We start from the raw sequence: 20,102 nt of genomic DNA, 5'->3' as shown, positions 1-20,102 counted from the left end.
ACAGAATTTATTTAAATGATTTAGTTGCTAAACTAAATCAAAACAAACTACAGATAATAGAAAAAAAGTAAAAGAGAGAGAGCAGAAGGACTTACCTGGCGCCACTTACCTGGCCCAACACTGTGCAGCCAGCAGCGGCCCAGCCCACCTCCCCCCCTTGTCCTCTTCCTCCTCTGCCAGGAGGACGAACAGAGGCGAGGCGTGGCGCGCGCCGACGCTGCCTCGGCCACCTCCTGCTTACCTGCTCGCCGCTGGAGGCACCCGAGGGAGCCACGCACTCCCCCTCGCCCCCCCTGCACCTCTCTCCTCTCCCTCACTCGCTGCTCTCTTTCCCCTCTCCCTCTTCGTTCTTCGCCCGAACAGAGAGCCGCCGTCGTCGTTCGCTGCCACCACGCCCACCATGCTCCTCTCGCCTCCCCGTGTAGTCTGCAAACTCCGCCACCGCCTGTTACGTCGCCTCGAGCAAGCCCCGAGCGCTCGGACGCCCCAATTCGACCGCATCGACTCGTCTTCAAGCTCCGGTCGCCGGAGATCGCCGTCGCTGTCCCGTCGCCCCAGGCCTTCCCCGAGCACGCCGACCGTCTCATCGTGATCTCCGTGAGCCCCTGCTTCGTTTCCCCCTAACCCCATGTCCGATTTCGAGCTCCAGCCGCTCCCTCCACCGGAGCCGAGACGCTCCGCCGCACTGGCTCGTCGCCGGTGAAGCTCCGGTGACCTTTTGGTCCCACGCATGCGTCCGTTGCACTCGTTGCGTCCCGTAGAGTAAAACTAGCGCGACAACCGTCTTGTTTGCACACCGCAGCGCCGGTCCCGCGAACCCCCGAGCTCCGGCCGCCGCCGGGGTCGATGCCGCGCTCAACTCCGGCCACCCCACGCCCTCTCGTGGGTCCCCCTAGATGCGCGGGAGCACGAGCTCACTCCTGGTGCCCTCAGCGCGACCAGCCGCGGGCCGTAGCGCCGTCCCGAGCAACTCCGGCGAGGTCTCGCCGTCGCCGTGGTCGCCGGCGTCACTTGCTGACGTGGCTGGCTTAGTTAGCCACTAATCACCGCACCGTGTCACTGACACTGGGCCCCACGCCTTAATTAATCCTAGTTTATTTTCTGTTTAGTTTAACTAACCACATGGGCCCCACCCGTCAGCTTTGACCACGCTGACATGGACATTGACCGACCCCACACGTCAGTATTGACCTGCTGACGTGTCTGTTGACCGGCCCCACCTGCCATTGACACTAAGCACCCCCAGTCACTGACCAGTGGACCCCACTGGTCAGGTTTGACCAGCAGCAGCGTCTGTTGACCTGCTGACGTCATAGTGACGCAATGCTGACGCAATAAGTATTTTCTGGATTTAATTTAATTCTGAAAATTCCAAAAAATGCCTAAAACTTCTAAAATTCATAGAAATTCAACCGTAACTCCAAATTAAATAATTTATATATGAAAAATTATCAGAAAAATTCAAGGAATCCATCTGTACCATTTTCATGCATTTGAATAATCACATATGGAGTTTGAATTTGAATCTTGTATTCAAACCAACTTCATTTAATCTGTTGCTAGTTGCATTAGCCCAAAACACATTCATTTTGCCATGTCATGATCATGCATCATATTGTGCATTGCATTGATTGTGTTCCCTTCTGTGTTGCCGGTATTTGTCCCCTCTCGATAGACGTGATACCGATGATGTGACCGTTGACACTGATGAAGACTCAATGTTATCTTCAGAAGTGCCAGGCAAGCAAAACCCCCTTGTTCATTCCGATACAATCCCACTCTCTCGCTCCTGCTCTCTTTTACTGCATTAGGACAACACCGATTCAACTGTTACATGCTGCGGTAGTTGAACCCCTTTTATCCTCTGTATGACCTGTCATTGCCACAGTAAATAGATGAAACCCACTAGCATGAGTAGGAGTTGTTTGAGCCCTGTTGTGCCTACTCATTCATGTTTGTTTGTCATGCCTGCTACTGCTTAGAGTTGAGTCAGGTCTGATTCATCGGGAGTGAATTAGAGGTGTGTGAACATGTCCTACTGTGTGTGAGCTAAGTGTGTGAACACGATTTGGTAAAGGTAGCGGTGAGAGGCCATGTAGGAGTACATGGTGGGTTGTCTCATTGCAGCCGTCCTCAGGAACTGAGTTCTGTGTTTGTGATCCATGATTCAGTTACTACCATACATTGGGCCCTGAAATATGACCCCGCTCGACTTCTTATTCACCCTTGTCCTCTGTCCAGGAGTTGCAAGTAGTTTCTGGTGTTTGTAGCTTACTGGAGGCCGTGGACAGCGCTGACCGTAGGGGTGGGCTGTGATGCGGTAGGTACGTGGCACGGTGTACCGGATGCCCGTTTGGTATCTCGGGAACCCTGTTCACATCGTTTGGGGTTGTGAGCGAAACTCCGGCCGGATCTCCTCATGGATGGAACCCGAATAGGCGATAAACCTGGACTAGAGACTTGAGTGTTTAGGTAGGTCGTGGTCTACACCCACGTCGGCTTTCGCTTGAAGTCTGCCGAGCACATGTCGTGTGCAGACGCTAAGTGGTGGAAACATGTATGAAGAAGTACACCCCTGCAGGGTTAACATCATCTATTTGAATAGCCGTGTCCGCGGTAAAGGACTTCTGGGTTGCTTATATCAGTTCATAGACAAGTGAAAGTGGATACTTTAAAATGCGCAAGATAAGCGTGAGTGCTATGGATGGCGTTCTCGTAGGGAGACGGGAGCGGATCCATAGTGGTGTATTGATATGGTGAATATGTGGACTCGTGTGCGCCACCTCAAAAGAGTCGCTTGCAGTCGTAGTTTAGGATAGCCACCGAGTCAAAGCTGGCTTGCTGCAGTTAAACCCCACCATCCCTTTGTTGATAATGATGCATATGTAGATAGTTCTGATGTAAGTCTTGCTGGGTACATTTGTACTCACGTTTGCCTATTTTATGTAGATAGTTCTGATGTAAGTCTTGCTGGGTACATTTGTACTCACGTTTGCCTATTTTATGTTTTTGCAGAGAGACTTCAGTCTCACTAGTAGTTCCACGTGGACTTCGACGTTTAGCTTGTTACCTCAGCTACGATCTTGTGCCCTCGGCAGGATCTGATCGATAGTCAGGCTTCTCAGCCTTTTTCATTTATAGATGTCTGTATTCAGACATGATAGCTTCCGCTTGTGCTTTGACTTGTATGCTCTGATTGTTGGGTCATGAGACCCATGTTTGTAATGTCTCGCTCCTCGGAGCCTATTGAATAAATTACTTGAGTCGTAGAGTCATGTTGTGATGCCATGTTGTATCTGCACATATCGAGCATATTGTGTGTATGCTATTGAAATGCTTGGTATGTGTGGGATCTGACCATCTAGTTGTTTATCTTTAGTAGCCTCTCTTACCGGGAAATGTCTCCTAGTGTTTCCACCGAGCCATGGTAGCTTGCTACTGCTCCGGAACACTTAGGCTGGCCGGCATGTGTCCTTCTTCGTTCCTGTGTCTGTCCCTTCAGGGAAATGTCACGCGATGAATATCGGAGTCCTGTTAGCCCGCTACAGCCCGGTTCACCGGAGTCCTGCTAGCCCAGTGCTACAGCCTGGATTCACTCGCTGATGACCGACACGTTCGATGCTGGGTCATGGATGCCTGTCCCTGTAAGTCTGTGTCACTTTGGGTTTACGACTAGCCATGTCAGCCCGGGCTCCTTATCATATGGATGCTAGCGACACTGTCATATACGTGTGCCAAAAGGCGCAAACGGTCCCGGGCAAAGGTAAGGCGACACCCGTGGGAATACCGTGCGTGAGGCCGCAAAGTGATATGAGGTGTTACATGCTAGATCGATGTGGCATTGAGTCGGGGTCCTGACAGCGTTGGTATCAGAGCTTGACTGCCTGTAGGATTACCAAGCCAAACTGGTCGAAGTTGAGTCTAGAAATTTTTTAGTTATATAAGGGAATTGATTGTGGGATGGAACGTAAGGCTCTTTTTACTCCTTATACCTCATGGCCTTCTGATCTGAGTCATCATCTTCTCTTCTACGGGGATTAAGAACTAGGCTATCTCTTCTTTCTATTAGGATCACGTGTTACTAATCAGTAGACTTATAAGTTTGTTGGATTTAAGCCTCGGTTCAGTTTCTACCTCTGTATGTTAATTATTGATCTCGAAACCTTGATATCGTGCTTCTGAGTGGTTATGCCACCATTTTGTGAATGTCTCAAATCTTTTCTGAGCATTTACAGCCGTTATGCTGTCCGAGTCATCCCAGGTTTCTAAGTAATTTGATGCATTTGCAAATCCTTTCTTCTCATTTCAATGTTCCCATGGGCCAGATTAACCACACTAATCAGTGAGTTGAGGTACTCCGTTACCTTGACATATATGTTGGAAATATTATTATGACCCTAGGTGTCTCAGGGGATCATCTAGTGGTCTAGCCATGATTTGTGTCCTAGTGTGATGATTCTGGCCTTTATTCTCAAAAGCATCCTGTGATGCCATTTAGTTAGTAGGTATTCTATTCCTGGGTTCTTAAACCCGATATTCACCCTACTTACATCATGTTGATAGTGTTGCTAGTTCCTTTAGTATATTAGTGACCTTTGCGATAGTCCTCGAGGTCCGTGGTATATCCTTCTTCCAATTACCATGAACCATTCTTGGCAGGGGTTCTTCTGAACCAAAAGATGACAACAAGAGTGCTCTCGATGAGTTCTCCATTCATAAATCGTGACTCTGCCAGTTCTACCTTTCTGCATGGGTTATCCGGAAGAAATATGTTGAACTTCGTTCGACATGCTAATCCATGCATCCACAACTCAGAAAATCATATGTTCTTTTGAGTTGTCCCATCTTAGTTGTTTCTGACCCTCGCCTATCAATTGATAGTCAAGAGTATGCGTGCATTCGTTCGTCGATGCCTATTACCCTTGTGGTCCGCCAAGCCATTCTATTTTAGAATGAATAGGAGAAACAAACTCCAGTACCTCATCCATATCTAGGATTGGGTCAAAGTAGTTGTATTCCGCAGATCAAATGCCAATCCAGCTTTTGGTTCTGTTCTACCTTGGAGTATTACCCCCTTCATGTCAGAATTGTCATGAGAACTGCACCAACTTTCATGAATTTTGACGTAGTAATACTTCTCACCATCATTAGTCATTCCTCGGCCATCGTGTTGATGCAACCGGAATACCGACAAATGAATTGTGATGTGTGAAATCAATACTCCTAGCAACCTCGTTGCTTGGTAGTTAAAGGATAATAATTTTATTCTTAGTATGTTGGTTATTGAATCACCATTCTAAGATTGATCGTGCTACCTAGTCCTTATTTCCTGGTGCACTCTTTGTTTGATGAGTTAGGATTTGTCAAGTCCTCGCTCATTTGATCATATCATCTTGCCCTGAAAAGCAAGATTGTTCTCGAGCTTAGTAACATATCGGTGGTTCGTGATTTTCCGAAGATCTTCTCGGAAGTACTACCAGGTTGTCACCTGACCGCTATGTTGAGCTCGTGATTAAGTTGGTTTATTGTAAACCACCCTTTCTCCAAGAATCCGTGTTGGATACCCCTGAGCTAGTTGGTTAAGCTAAACGACAACTTGGAGAGTTAGAAGATAAAAGCTTGCCTGACTTAGTTCGTTCCAAAGGGATATTCTTGTGTAGTGTGTGTTGAAAGAAGATGATATCTTCATCGATTGGTCCCTGTGATCAGTTGCTGGACCTATTGTCTTATCTATCCCTTGATTTGAGTGTGGGCTATCGTCAAATCAAATCAGTACCAACGATGTTCGTAATGTTGTCCTACTCGTGGTCGATCCCTCGAGCATACACCATTACATCTTTGGTCTGACCAATGCTATCACCGTGTTCACATGATGGTGGAAGTCCAGTGATATGGAAATTCCGATGAGTTGCTGTTGAGCCAATCAGTAGCATTTTGTCTCCCCCCATGAATCATGTTGAACATCAACCTAGTGTTGGAAACTTGTGTAAGCATTTCTTCGTGTTTCGTTCATGAAGCATATGTTTGAATGAAAGTAGTGACTTTCCCTAATTCATGTGCATATGATGCAAGTTGCCGCCATGAATTTGAGGAAGATTGTTTTGTTTCCTTGGAATCATCCCAAATCAGTCATGCACACGTGCGAAGTATTCTGTGGTCTGGAGACTTGCAACCTTCATTCCACATGTGTCCCGAGCACACCAAGCCACTGATTGATTTGTTCAAGGAGAAGAAGTTCCTTCATAAGAGCTAATCATATGACTTATGCAAGGACTTCGTTATCCACGGTGATGGTTCCCAACCAGAACTCGGTAGTGTTTTATTGTAAGACTACCATGTGATCATGTTTGTCTGAGACAACATGTTCACACGTGCGTAGCAGAACCAGCTCATGTTTTGGAGCTTGCTATCATAGTTCATTTTCCGAGAATCCCGCAACATTATCTCGTCGATTTGTGTTGCAAACTTTCATTTTTCTTTCTAGACTTGATGAGTCTGGGATATCCTGACACCAACCAGATCTGAATCTCAGGCAGATATGATGGTTGGAACATTTTCCAAGAACTATAATATTGGTCCCTCGATAACCGGTAAAGTGGATGTCGTGGCCAACACACCCAACCGGAAGACCTATTATTATAATATCTTGATTGAGGAAGTTGGCCACCTCCCCATAGGGATTTCGTAGGATTTACTCCCTAGTTGCCCCTATGGATTTTGAGATCCCGAAGTCCGACCTTTACTTGATGTCCTAGATACCAGACCATTTCTATGAATGGGTTACACTAGCACATCAAGGAGAACATTAGAAGCGGAGTGCTAAATGTCTCTCGGTCGATCATCCAGATTTTGTTTCCTTGGCCTCGCTAAGATGAAATCTGAGAAGGTGTTATCTTCCTTTGCATCTGCATCGTCCATCGCTAGTCATCATGGTAGTATGTTGTGTTGTCAGCACCCTTGACGCGGTTGTTGATAAAACCTTGATGATTGTGGAAATGCTCAAGTTCTTGAGAGCACGCACAAGCGCTACGTGTTATCATCGGCTCTAACTGGGATGCTCTCAGTTCCCTCGGCAATGTTGTGACCTTCTCAAACAGTGAATTCACTCCCTATTGTTGGGTTCTTCCCCAGTTACCAGAATCATTCCCAGCATTTGCATTTTGTTCCCAGCTTGCACCGCCAATGTGTCATTCTACCATGGGTCTCCTCCATTTCCGGTGATAAGCAAATTCATCCATTACGTTGTCTTCAACAAGGTAATCCACATCATCCAAGTCCGAGTATGCCATTCTACCGACCCCCGCCAATCGATTGCTGTGATTTGCCTTAGGCTGATATAGAGAGTCTAAATGATCTCTATATCAAAGGTAATTCTTTTTGCCACTTAAGGGGATAATCTACGAATCACCCTCCTCTAGGATGTTTCGTCGTGGTATCATGGCAACTCAACTCCTCGCTACGTTGACAATCGTTTACCACCTTCTTAGGTGTGGAATTGTTGTCTACCTAGTGAACCTTCGTCATCCGTTTCTTCCACCCCTCTTGATGTGTATCTCGTGTCTCAACCCGAGAGATGGTTCTATGTCTCATTCCGTGAGTTGTTCGACCTTCAAGAAGTTCGATCCTTCTAGAGTTTCCCTTTCCCCTTCTTGTCATGATTAGCTGAAGTTCTCGAAGCAAGACATCAAGGCAATGATGGTGAACGAATCAACGTTCATTCGAAGTGCAACCTGGATCGTGAAGATTATGCTAGTTGCGTTTCCCTTTCACCTTACCCTACGCTTGAATCTCGAGACGAGATTCTTGTTTAGTGGGGGTGAGTTGTCACATCCCTAGCTTCTGGTGCTGTCTGGTGTGTGCATCATGTTTAAATTCAAATGAAATTTGAATTGAGGAATTTTCAAAAGCCTCAGGAAACCTCTAAAAATAACCAACATTTAAATCTTCTCAAATGTGTCCAAGAAAATGTTCCTGTTATTCCATGGAAATATTGGTAAGAGGTAAAATTTAAACCAATATTTTTGGAGTCACAGAGATAATTATTTTGGCCATTTGAATTAATCCAATAACTATTTGCTTTGGATTTATATTTAATATATATTAAATATGACTCCAATAATTCTGAAAGTTTGTGAGTGGCTTTGTATATATTTTAGCAAGCCACATAAAAATCTACAGAATTTATTTAAATGATTTAGTTGCTAAACTAAATCAAAACAAACTACAGATAATAGAAAAAAAGTAAAAGAGAGAGAGCAGAAGGACTTACCTGGCGCCACTTACCTGGCCCAACACTGTGCAGCCAGCAGCGGCCCAGCCCACCTCCCCCCCTTGTCCTCTTCCTCCTCTACCAGGAGGACGAACAGAGGCGAGGCGTGGCGCGCGCCGACGCTGCCTCGGCCACCTCCTGCTTACCTGCTCGCCGCTGGAGGCACCCGAGGGAGCCACGCACTCCCCCTCGCCCCCCCTGCACCTCTCTCCTCTCCCTCACTCGCTGCTCTCTTTCCCCTCTCCCTCTTCGTTCTTCGCCCGAACAGAGAGCCGCCGCCGTCGTTCGCTGCCACCACGCCCACCATGCTCCTCTCGCCTCCCCGTGTAGTCTGCAAACTCCGCCACCGCCTGTTACGTCGCCTCGAGCAAGCCCCGAGCGCTCGGACGCCCCAATTCGACCGCATCGACTCGTCTTCAAGCTCCGGTCGCCGGAGATCGCCGTCGTTGTCCCGTCGCCCCAGGCCTTCCCCGAGCACGCCGACCGTCTCATCGTGATCTCCGTGAGCCCCTGCTTCGTTTCCCCCTAACCCCATGTCCGATTTCGAGCTCCAGCCGCTCCCTCCACCGGATCCGAGACGCTCCGCCGCACGGGCTCGTCGCCGGTGAAGCTCCGGTGACCTTTTGGTCCCACGCATGCGTCCGTTGCACTCGTTGCGTCCCGTAGAGTAAAACTAGCGCGACAACCGTCTTGTTTGCACACCGCAGCGCCGGTCCCGCGAACCCCCGAGCTCCGGCCGCCGCCGGGGTCGATGCCGCGCTCAACTCCGGCCACCCCACGCCCTCTCGTGGGTCCTCCTAGATGCGCGGGAGCACGGGCTCACTCCTGGTGCCCTCAGCGCGACCAGCCGCGGGCCGTAGCACCGTCCCGAGCAACTCCGGCGAGGTCTCGCCGTCGCCGTGGTCGCCGGCGTCACTTGCTGACGTGGCTGGCTTAGTTAGCCACTAATCACCGCACCGTGTCACTGACACTGGGCCCCACGCCTTAATTAATCCTAGTTTATTTTCTGTTTAGTTTAACTAACCACATGGGCCCCACCCGTCAGCTTTGACCACGCTGACATGGACATTGACCGACCCCACACGTCAGTATTGACCTGCTGACGTGTCTGTTGACCGGCCCCACCTGCCATTGACACTAAGCACCCCCAGTCACTGACCAGTGGACCCCACTGGTCAGGTTTGACCAGCAGCAGCGTCTGTTGACCTGCTGACGTCATAGTGACGCAATGCTGACGCAATAAGTATTTTCTGGATTTAATTTAATTCTGAAAATTCCAGAAAATGCCTAAAACTTCTAAAATTCATAGAAATTCAACCGTAACTCCAAATTAAATAATTTATATATGAAAAATTATCAGAAAAATTCAAGGAATCCATCTGTACCATTTTCATGCATGTTAGGACAACTTATCACTACTGTTTAGGACAAATGAAGTGAATGGCATTTGAATAATCACATATGGAGTTTGAATTTGAATCTTGTATTCAAACCAACTTCATTTAATCTGTTGCTAGTTGCATTAGCCCAAAACACATTCATTTTGCCATGTCATGATCATGCATCATATTGTGCATTGCATTGATTGTGTTCCCTTCTGTGTTGCCGGTATTTGTCCCCTCTCGATAGACGTGATACCGATGATGTGACCGTTGACACTGATGAAGACTCAATGTTATCTTCAGAAGTGCCAGGCAAGCAAAACCCCCTTGTTCATTCTGATACAATCCCACTCTCTCGCTCCTGCTCTCTTTTACTGCATTAGGACAACACCGATTCAACTGTTACATGCTGCGGTAGTTGAACCCCTTTTATCCTCTGCATGACCTGTCATTGCCACAGTAAATAGATGAAACCCACTAGCATGAGTAGGAGTTGTTTGAGCCCTGTTGTGCCTACTCATTCATGTTTGTTTGTCATGCCTGCTACTGCTTAGAGTTGAGTCAGGTCTGATTCATCGGGGGTGAATTAGAGGTGTGTGAACATGTCCTACTGTGTGTGAGCTAAGTGTGTGAACACGATTTGGTAAAGGTAGCGGTGAGAGGCCATGTAGGAGTACATGATGGGTTGTCTCATTGCAGCCGTCCTCAGGAACTGAGTTCTGTGTTTGTGATCCATGATTCAGTTACTACCATACATTGGGCCCTGAAATATGACCCCGCTCGACTTCTTATTCACCCTTGTCCTCTGTCCAGGAGTTGCAAGTAGTTTCTGGTGTTTGTAGCTTACTGGAGGCCGTGGACAGCGCTGACCATAGGGGTGGGCTGTGATGCGGTAGGTACGTGGCACGGTGTACCGGATGCCCGTTTGGTATCTCGGGAACCCTGTTCACATCGTTTGGGGCTGTGAGCGAAACTCCGGCCGGATCTCCTCACGGATGGAACCCGAATAGGCGATAAACCTGGACTAGAGACTTGAGTGTTTAGGTAGGTCGTGGTCTACACCCACGTCGGCTTTCGCTTGAAGTCTGCCGAGCACATGTCGTGTGCAGACGCTAAGTGGTGGAAACATGTATGAAGAAGTACACCCCTGCAGGGTTATCATCATCTATTCGAATAGCCGTGTCCGCGGAAAAGGACTTCTGGGTTGCTTATATCAGTTCATAGACAAGTGAAAGTGGATACTTTAAAATGCGCAAGATAAGCGTGAGTGCTATGGATGGCGTTCTCGTAGGGAGACGGGAGCGGATCCATAGTGGTGTATTGATATGGTGAATATGTGGATTCGTGTGCGCCACCTCAAAAGAGTCGCTTGCAGTCGTAGTTTAGGATAGCCACCGAGTCAAAGCTGGCTTGCTGCAGTTAAACCCCACCATCCCCTTTGTTGATAATGATGCATATGTAGTTAGTTCTGATGTAAGCCTTGCTGGGTACATTTGTACTCACGTTTGCTCATTTTATATTTTTGCAGAGAGATTTCGGTCTCGCTAGTAGTACCGCGTGGACTTCGACGTTTAGCTTGTTACCTCAGCTACGATCTTGTGCCCTCGGCAGGATCTGATAGATAGTCAGGCTTCTCAGCCTTTTTCATTTATAGATGTCTGTACCCAGACATGATAGCTTCCGCTTGTGCTTTGATTTGTATGCTCTGATTGTTGGGTCATGAGACCCATGTTTGTAATATCTCGCTCCTCGGAGCCTATTGAATAAATTACTTGAGTCGTAGAGTCATGTTGTGATGCCATGTTGTATTTGCACATATCGAGCATATTGTGTGTATGCTATTGAAATGCTTGGTATGTGTGGGATCTGACCATCTAGTTGTTTATCTTTAGTAGCCTCTCTTACCGGGAAATGTCTCCTAGTGTTTCCACCGAGCCATGGTAGCTTGCTACTGCTCCGGAACACTTAGGCTGGCCGGCATGTGTCCTTCTTCGTTCCTGTGTCTGTCCCTACGGGGAAATGTCACGCGATGAATACCGGAGTCCTGTTAGCCCGCTACAGCCCGGTTCACCGGAGTCCTGCTAGCCCAGTGCTACAGCCTGGATTCACTCGCTGATGACCGACACGTTCGATGCTGGGTCATGGATGCCTGTCCCTGTAAGTTTGTGCCACTTTGGGTTTACGACTAGCCATGTCAGCCCGGGCTCCTTATCATATGGATGCTAGCGACACTGTCATATACGTGTGCCAAAAGGCGCAAACGGTCCCGGGCAAAGGTAAGGCGACACCCGTGGGAATACCGTGCGTGAGGCCGCAAAGTGATATGAGGTGTTACATGCTAGATCGATGTGGCATTGAGTCGGGGTCCTGACAGTATGTTTTCAACAACTTTTTTTCACGGGTCAAAGTTATTGTGGTGTTTTGTACCTAACTTATTAGGTCCAGGAGCCTATATTATCATGCTTATTACACAAAAAGTTATCGGTGGTATGTTTTTAACATCTTTTTCCCCGAGTCAAAGTTATCGTGGTGTTTGTATCTAAGTTAGCAGGTCCCGGAGTGTATATTACCATATTATTTACAAAAAAAGTATATTTTCAACAACAACAAAAAATCACGTGTCAAAGTTATCGTGGTATTTGTACCTAAATTATCGCGATGTATATATTACCATGCAATTTACAAATAAGTTACCAGGGGTGGTTTTCAACAACTTATTCCCCGGGTTAAAATTACCCCACGATGTTTATATGCAACTTATCAGCTCTGTGGTGCCTAAATTATCATGCTATTTACAAAGAAGTTATCGGTACTATATTTTCAACAACTTTTTTTACAGGGCAGAGTTATCGTGGTGTTTGAACCTAAGTTATCATGTCCAGGAGCCTATATTATCATGCTATTTACACGAAAAGTTATCGGTGGTATGTTTTTAACAACTTTTTTTCACGCGTCAAAGTTTTCGTGTTGTTTGTACCTAAATTATGAGGTATTCGATGTGTATATTACCATGCGATTTACAAATAAGTTGTCAGGGATGTTTTTCAACAACTTATTCCCCGGGTTAAAATTACCCCTCGGTGTTTGTATGCAAATTATCAGCTCCATGATGCCTAAATTATCATACTATTCACATAGAAGTTATCTGGGTTCGGATTTTAGCATTTTCGTAAATATAATAGGACATCTACTTGACACAAACTGCATCTATTGTCCCTCAGATTTATCTGTTGAAACTAAATTTACCTCTTAATTTACCCAAGCTGCATTTCACAAAGAGAGAATGGAACAATGAAAGTCTGAATTTTCTGAAAACTAATAGTAGAACTTGGCCTCATACACTTTCTTCAGAGAAAAGAACGCTAAAAAACAGAATTGTCTGGATTGAAATGATGCATTTGTACGCATGTTCTAGCTGTTACTGCCGCTGCTCATTTGGTATTCTAATTGGAAGCAAAGTGCAGTTGCTTCAGAGGTCAAATCTGCAATTTATTCAGAGGCCAAAAGTGCAGTCACTCCGTCAGATGCAAGCTGCTGCAATTTCTTCAGAGGCCAAAACTGCCGCTGCTGCAGCCGCTCCCTCAGACGCGCAAGGCGAGCAGCGGCACGACGGTTCCCTCTGCCGCCCGAGCGGCAGGCACTGGCGGTGATGATGGGCGGCGGATGCAGCCTGAGGTCGAGGCACATGCGGCGATGGTGGGCAGCGGATCCAGCCTGAGGTCGATGCAGCCGGCGGTGGTGGGCGCCTGGACTTCTCCCTCTCCCGTTTCTCTTCCTCTCACAGCCGGAGCTGGCTGAGCTCGGCCATGGCAGCCATGGCGCGAACGGAGCAGAATCTCGCGTGGATGGAGATGAAACATTGAGGGGATCGATTAGGGGCTGTACGGGTCAGAGGGAGGTGGCAGCCGGCAGCGGCGCTCGCGGGAGGGGCGGCGGCGGGCGTTCCGGTCGCTCGCGGGGAGCTTTCTTTTTCTCGCGTGTGACAGTGAAAGAAATTATCGAGCGACTGTGTGCGTCCTAGTTGGGGATCGAAGGGCCATCAGGTCGTACGCGCCTGTTGCAAACCACCAGTCGGCAGGATTTTAGCTTTGCTGTTTATTGAACTTTCGGCTAATTGTATTTTCACACGTTCCATTGACGGGTAGGGCCCACTTGCCAGAGCCCTCTTCCTCAACCAATTGTGTGGGGCATGCACGATAGCCCGATGCCATCTTCCTCTTCCTAATAATTCGGGGATCAGGGTTAAGTGAACTTGCGAGGCGGGAACAATTTGTAAAGTTTATAAACTTGTAAGATGGAACGAACCCGTCCATATGATGAACTTTTTATATGGATACATAATGCGTGCAGATGACTATGAAACAATTCTGGTTGCCCTTTTCTTACACCCACAAAAAATCTAAAGGTAAACAAGAATTGCACAAAATGGTCCTCGGTCAGGCCATTAATTGAACTTTCTGCAAATTTTATTTTCACACGTTCCATTGACGGGTAGGGCCCACTTGCCAGAGCCCTCTTCCTCAACCAATTGTGTGGGGCATGCACGATAGCCGATGCCGCTTCTCGTTCCCGTTGCCACGCAGTAACCATGTCAGTTAGCTCTGCTTGCCATTCTACCCCTCTCCGTATGAGGAATCGACGCAGGAAGCTTCAAACCCTTGTAAATACACCTGAGGCCCCACGCACAAGGTCATCATGCCATCCCGAAATGGGCCTAGGCCCCCTTTTCCAAAGTTGGCACAGGCGTCCCTTTCCATCCCGACCATGCAAAACAGTTCTATCTCAAACCGATGGACGGAAGAAGACCAGCTATAAACCGTGTGCGCTTTGATACTCATCCACTCCATCTGTGATCCACAATGCCCCACTCCCACCTGGTATGCACAGTGCGTAGATCGCCCTTTCCATTCTGGCTTCTTCTTCTAATGGAAGGTGCAAAGGAGAAAAGGGTTTGTGACATATGGGAGAGGATGAATGAGATCCAAATCCACCGGTAATAGCACACAACCAGAGCCCACAGGTGTAGGTGTGATCCACTAACCTAACATGGATCATGTGGTTCGCAACAGATCCTATATCATTGCCAGGGAGGAATAGAAGGCTGAACATACCATCTTTTTCCAAGAGATTATATCATTGCCCAGGCAGAAATAAGGACGGATGGCTAGATGAATGAATCATCTTTTTGTGGAGAACTCTTTTGGGCGACGTACTGTTGGCATATTCCTGAGGTCATGTCACGGATCAACGTCCGAATGATCAATATGCATATGCTGCTCACTCGGCTTTCCAAACAAACCGTGCGATCTACGTTTCGCTATTTGCTGAATAGGACGTGTCCGTCCGCGCATGTGCCGATGCGGGTTCGTTTCTGCTGGCCTTGCTGGAAGGGAGGTGCGTTTGATGATGCGTCTGCGCGTTACAAGGGCACGTTCAGGTGCCCTTGCTGAGGAACGTTTTGTGACGTCTTCATATAGCGTCAGCGTGACTGTGCGCTTTGGATTGAACCTCTTTTTGCTCTGTGAAAATGGTGAAGCACAGTGGACACGCGTCTCACACTTGGCTCCACGACTGATTTCAGCGGTAAGTTCAGGTATTGACACAGCTCAAGTTCCATGTCGATTCTTCGTTGACATATATATAGGGCCGGAATAGAGAAGGGCCCCGAGCACCCGAGCGTGAAGAAACTTTCGTTGATGAAGTTTGGCGATTTCAAGCTTGGCCGAGGTATATCTTCCTCAGCTCTTGTCTCGCAGACAATGTCTACATCGGCATGCTTCTCTGACAGACAGTCATCTTTAGGTGTTCCACTGTTATCTACGGCAGCGCCCTCGGCTACTCTGAAGCCTGAACCCTGTCGCCGGCCGAACTTCTCAAGTATGTGCACGCTCGATCGTTGTCCTCGGATGTTCGGGAACCATCAACGTGCTAGGGGTCAAACTTTCTGTATTTTAGTAACAGGCTATATAAATGGTCGACCTTTAGGTATTTTATTAGGTTCTGCGGATATACCTTTGCCTTGAATTTAAGCATTGCAAGCTAACATCGCATAAACACATCAGTAAATGCAAGCCACACGCGCGCTCGACTTCATATAAACGTAATGAATATCCATGACGTCAACAAAATGTCATGATGTAGATCAGGTTCCCATACAAACATGGTATCAGCTGGCCTCCTATTCCCAACACAAAGATGAGGCCAGCAATTGCACAGTAGATACATGTGTACAACCCCAGCGTCTGATGTCTGAACTGTCAAGTATTAAAATTTCGATATACAAACTCTACAGCATGCAACCACAACCGACAGCAAACATGTGAGAACAAACATACAATACAATCCGTCATAACTCGGCCAAACTTGCAAGCCCAAGCTACCCGTAGCTATGAACAAGAGTCTTCTATCGTGGAGCGATGCTTCTGATCTCACCACACCTCGGCGCAGACACTTCTTTTAGACTGCAGGCTTGAGCACGCGGATTGTATCATCAAGGTCAGGCAATGAGGATTAAGTGCTTGCAGCTAAGCCAACCTTGTTTTTCATTTCCTATCCTCCGATCAGCATATACAATTCTCTCCAGTGATGTATGTGATCTACAACAAGTTCCTCTCAGTTATGATTCTGAGCTTTCACCTACCGATGATTCTGGTTCGGTGTCGGCACTACCAGGGTGTTCGCTTGCTTTGCTTGTACTGATATGATTCCCGGATAAGCTAGCATTCATCGTACCAGGGCCATGAGAGGAAGGTGCTAACTCTACCCCAGACTCCTTAGTATCAACAGTTGATGGCATGTCGCTGCCCTCACTAACCACAACATCTGAACTCTTGTTCAAACTGTCAGTGGAATCATCTCTGCAAGCAATATTTTCATCTAGGGCATCTCCCTCGGAGCTTCGAGTTCCTCCAAGAGCATCCTCCTTGTTATCTTCGATAGCTGAATCAGTGCCCTCATCTTCCAGGTCACCATTGTTTCTTTCGTTACAACCAAACTGGTTGTCATGGTCCTGCGGCAATTCACTCACTGTCTTATCATTCATCAGAACATCCGCCGGTTGCTCCACGCAATCAACTGCTGGATATCTTGGAACTTCCTCGTCATCTTCATACGACGACTCTAGGGATTCTCTATTGATCTGTGGCTTAGGGCTAGAGCATTGTGAAGCAGAGGCTTCCCCAAATACTCTGTCAGCAGATTTTCTGCCTTCTATTGTGCCCACTGCTACATCCATATCACCAATATCATGATTAGTATTTCCCTGATGGATCTGTTCTTGAGAACTTGCAATGGAGCCCTGTTCAGGAATAGGTGAGACAGCTATAGCAGAATCTGCATCATCCTTGGTAGCAGTTGCGGGAAGAGATTGGAAAGTGTCCCAATCATCATCCCAGTCATCATCACTAACTTCATTTCCGTCCTTCTCTTCGACTGCATCAGCACCAGACGCTATGGCTACAGACCCAGGTTTTTTACTGCTATCCTGAACATTCTGCTGTGATTGTGCACTCGTATTCAATGGCACCATGATCTGACCATGGCTGACTGAAGCTCGGATCATGTCCTACAACAAAAGGCAAGAGCACAGACTGCTTTAAGATGCAAAGAATGCAGATATTTAGCACTTCAAAAGATGCCCCAAACCCACATCCCATCAAAAGAAAGCTGCACCGCAGCTGGATAGCATGAAGGTAATCTCAAATTACAAGAGAATGGAACGCAAGGTGACAAAAAAATTAGAAGCCATCATGAAAATCAGGATCCAAAAGATGTATAAATAAAAACATTCACGTGATGAATGACAGGTATATACTAATGCACAATACCTGAAGCTGCTGTCTTTTTGTAGGTGGTGCTGACAGCATTACATCTTTGATCTGTATGGCGGCTGATGGAATCTGAATAAAATGAGAGAAGAACTTCTTGGAGATGGTATTTACTTCAGCAAGTTCCTGAAAGGGATCCGCTTAGACAGACATTAACACCAAACTCGATAGTATACACATGATATGAAATTGGGAAAAATATATCGATTTGCTACCTGTGAAGCATTATCATCGGACAAATAGAAAACCATCAGCAAGGCATCCAACAGAAGTACTGTAGCCTCTTGCTGGTATTTCTGTGATTGTGCTAGTGTGTGGAAGAGGAACAGCAATTTTAAACAATCATCAATCACGTTGACAGATTCCTGGCTTGAACAATTCTGCAGAAGGAAAGTTGTCAAAGCATGCCATCTGATTTCGTAGAAATGTCAATAATATCAAAATTAATACAGCTAGTACCTTCAGTGCAGTTTGCATCAAATCAAACACATCTCCTAGTAATTCCCCAAGTAATATCATGAAAGAATGAGTCTCTGTTTGTGAAACTTCAGTTAGCTCTCTCTGCGCACAAGTTTTTAGCACATGTATCCCAAGCATTTGAACCTGATTGGTCAAACCATCTTCTTAGTTACTAACACAATCTGAAATGTTAGGTGCACATAGTAGGCAAAGCCAGTTAGGTACCTGCATGTTGGTGCTACGAAGTGATCCCTGAATAATGTGTATGCAATGCCTAAAGCTGTCACACATATGCACATCATTCTTAGTACCATTTTCATTAAGAAACTCAATCTCGTGAACAAGTTTGGCAAGAGCAATGACTTCTCCGGAACAAAAAAATAGTATCTTCGCCAACAGCCTGTAGGAATCAGAAATCTTGTTTTCCAGCATTGAAATCCTATTATCGCATTCTGTACAGAAGTATGCCAACAGGCTAATCAAAGCTCCTAATGCAACTTGCGGATTGGTGTGCACATCACCTGGTTCAACTCTTTCTGCAAAACAGGCAACATTAATATATATAGTCCTTTTCAGTCGGCACTTGTGGGCAGAAAAGTTTAAAGCTACCTATGATTTTCCTTTTGGCAAAATTTTGTTTTTGGTACATATGGCAAACATAGATACTCGTATTTTCCAGACTGGTTTGACCAGTCTCCAGTAGTTTACTGAACCTCAAGATGCGTACAGAAAGGACTAAGGGCAATGTAGATATTTATTATGTCTTCAAGGAAATTCTGAAATATGCAGATATTGTACAGACACAAGCAAAAAGTTCTCTTAAAGGAAGTAGGTCAAGAACAACAGGAAGATGCTACCTCTAAAGCACTTCTTCATGAAAGGCAAGATATTATGCAGAAAGGAGATGATATTTGACAAGCACTGATCAGTCGAGACTAGTTGAAACGATTGATGCGATGTGGATAGCAGTACCATCATTAGCTTCCACAAATGCTGCCACATAAATTAAGCTATTAGCTTTCATAAGTCACAAAAGGCAATAAGGAATTTTAACACGCACAGTCAGAGATATTAGTTCGGGTTGCATCATATCACTACCTTATTGTTCATTCGGCAACCCATAGTCTCACTTGCAGAAGATAGTTCAGGAAGTAAGTTGTTACTTGACAATTCCTGGGAATTTCCATCCCTGCTGCAATGAGAGAGAAAAAGGAACCAATTGCCAATATTATGCTGAGGAAAGAAGAAATAATCACGAGCTCATAAAATGGGATTTGGAGTTTAGAAATACCTTTGAAGTACCATGGCAAGACAATAAGAGTATAACTCTAATGCAACAAAGACAAAGTCTTCCGCCTCAAAAAACTTGTCAGGGCAGAGTCTTATAATCTTCAAGAGGAAAAATTTGTTAGTGAAATAGCCATAAAGCATGTTGAAATAGAACAAACCAACAGATGCCCCAAATTCCAAACCAGCAGCAATACTTTTATGGCACAAAGGTGCAATGCTCCCACAAGCTTTTAGCACACATGAATAAATGATGATCTTATATTAAAAAAAGAAACAATAGTAGCAAGTCCTTTTTCCCGAGATAACACAAAAGCCACGGGTCTTGATGCATTGAAAGATAGAATTAAATAAGTTGTCACAGGCTAGGCATGGATGGTAATGTGAACTGTAACCCTTCGTGCCAACCGCCACTCAAGAGTCGTGCCTCTGCTTGGATGGCAGACATCAGCTTAGCGATGACGATCGTTGAAGAGGGCAACATTTCAGCACTTAAATCTACTATGCATAGAGCATGGCAAGGAAGGCTACATACACCTCTCCATTGCACCATGGGCATGCTGTGCATCGTGAATATCTACAACTCTACAAAGTCATCTCCAGACCCAGGTGGCTGTCCAGTGGATTGAATCCATGACAGAATCTCACGCCAAAGCTGCCGCGATCAAGAGATGTTGCACCGTTTCTGGTGCTTGGTCCAACAGCAGACAAGGATTAGCGTGTGGTAGCTAGTGCCTAAGCAGATACTCCGCTGTCCAACACCAATCCTGGCAAACTAGCCGTCTGAATACCTGCCATAACACAGCTGGGCACAAGATTGTAAACCTCTGGGCAAACTCCATGATGGTGCAGCGGTCAGTTGCACCGTCATAAAGTTGT

General features: G+C 46.4%; 1 protein-coding gene across 2 annotated transcripts in view; it reads right to left on the bottom strand.

Annotated features, from left to right (window-relative positions):
* Positions 1-15,713: 15,713 nt before the first annotated feature.
* The window catches only part of LOC119337360 (protein SWEETIE-like), a 33,304-nt gene continuing 28,915 nt past the window's right edge, over positions 15,714-20,102 (bottom strand). Inside the window, exons 41-48 of one of the 2 annotated variants that reach the window (XM_037609476.1) lie at positions 19,228-19,325; positions 19,035-19,128; positions 18,794-18,929; positions 18,162-18,472; positions 17,937-18,080; positions 17,693-17,857; positions 17,478-17,603; positions 15,714-17,215 (exon numbers count right to left, since the gene is read on the bottom strand). In XM_037609476.1, the coding sequence (XP_037465373.1) occupies positions 16,268-17,215; positions 17,478-17,603; positions 17,693-17,857; positions 17,937-18,080; positions 18,162-18,472; positions 18,794-18,929; positions 19,035-19,128; positions 19,228-19,325 (2,022 nt within the window). In that variant the 3' untranslated portion in view covers positions 15,714-16,267. The remainder of the gene's footprint in view (positions 17,216-17,477; positions 17,604-17,692; positions 17,858-17,936; positions 18,081-18,161; positions 18,473-18,793; positions 18,930-19,034; positions 19,129-19,227; positions 19,326-20,102) is intronic. The other variant, XM_037609477.1, reaches the window with a different exon arrangement.

This window comes from Triticum dicoccoides, chromosome 7B (assembly GCF_002162155.2).
Source record: "Triticum dicoccoides isolate Atlit2015 ecotype Zavitan chromosome 7B, WEW_v2.0, whole genome shotgun sequence".
Taxonomy (NCBI): domain Eukaryota; kingdom Viridiplantae; phylum Streptophyta; class Magnoliopsida; order Poales; family Poaceae; genus Triticum; species Triticum dicoccoides.
This window is presented reverse-complemented; position numbering and strand designations above follow the sequence as displayed.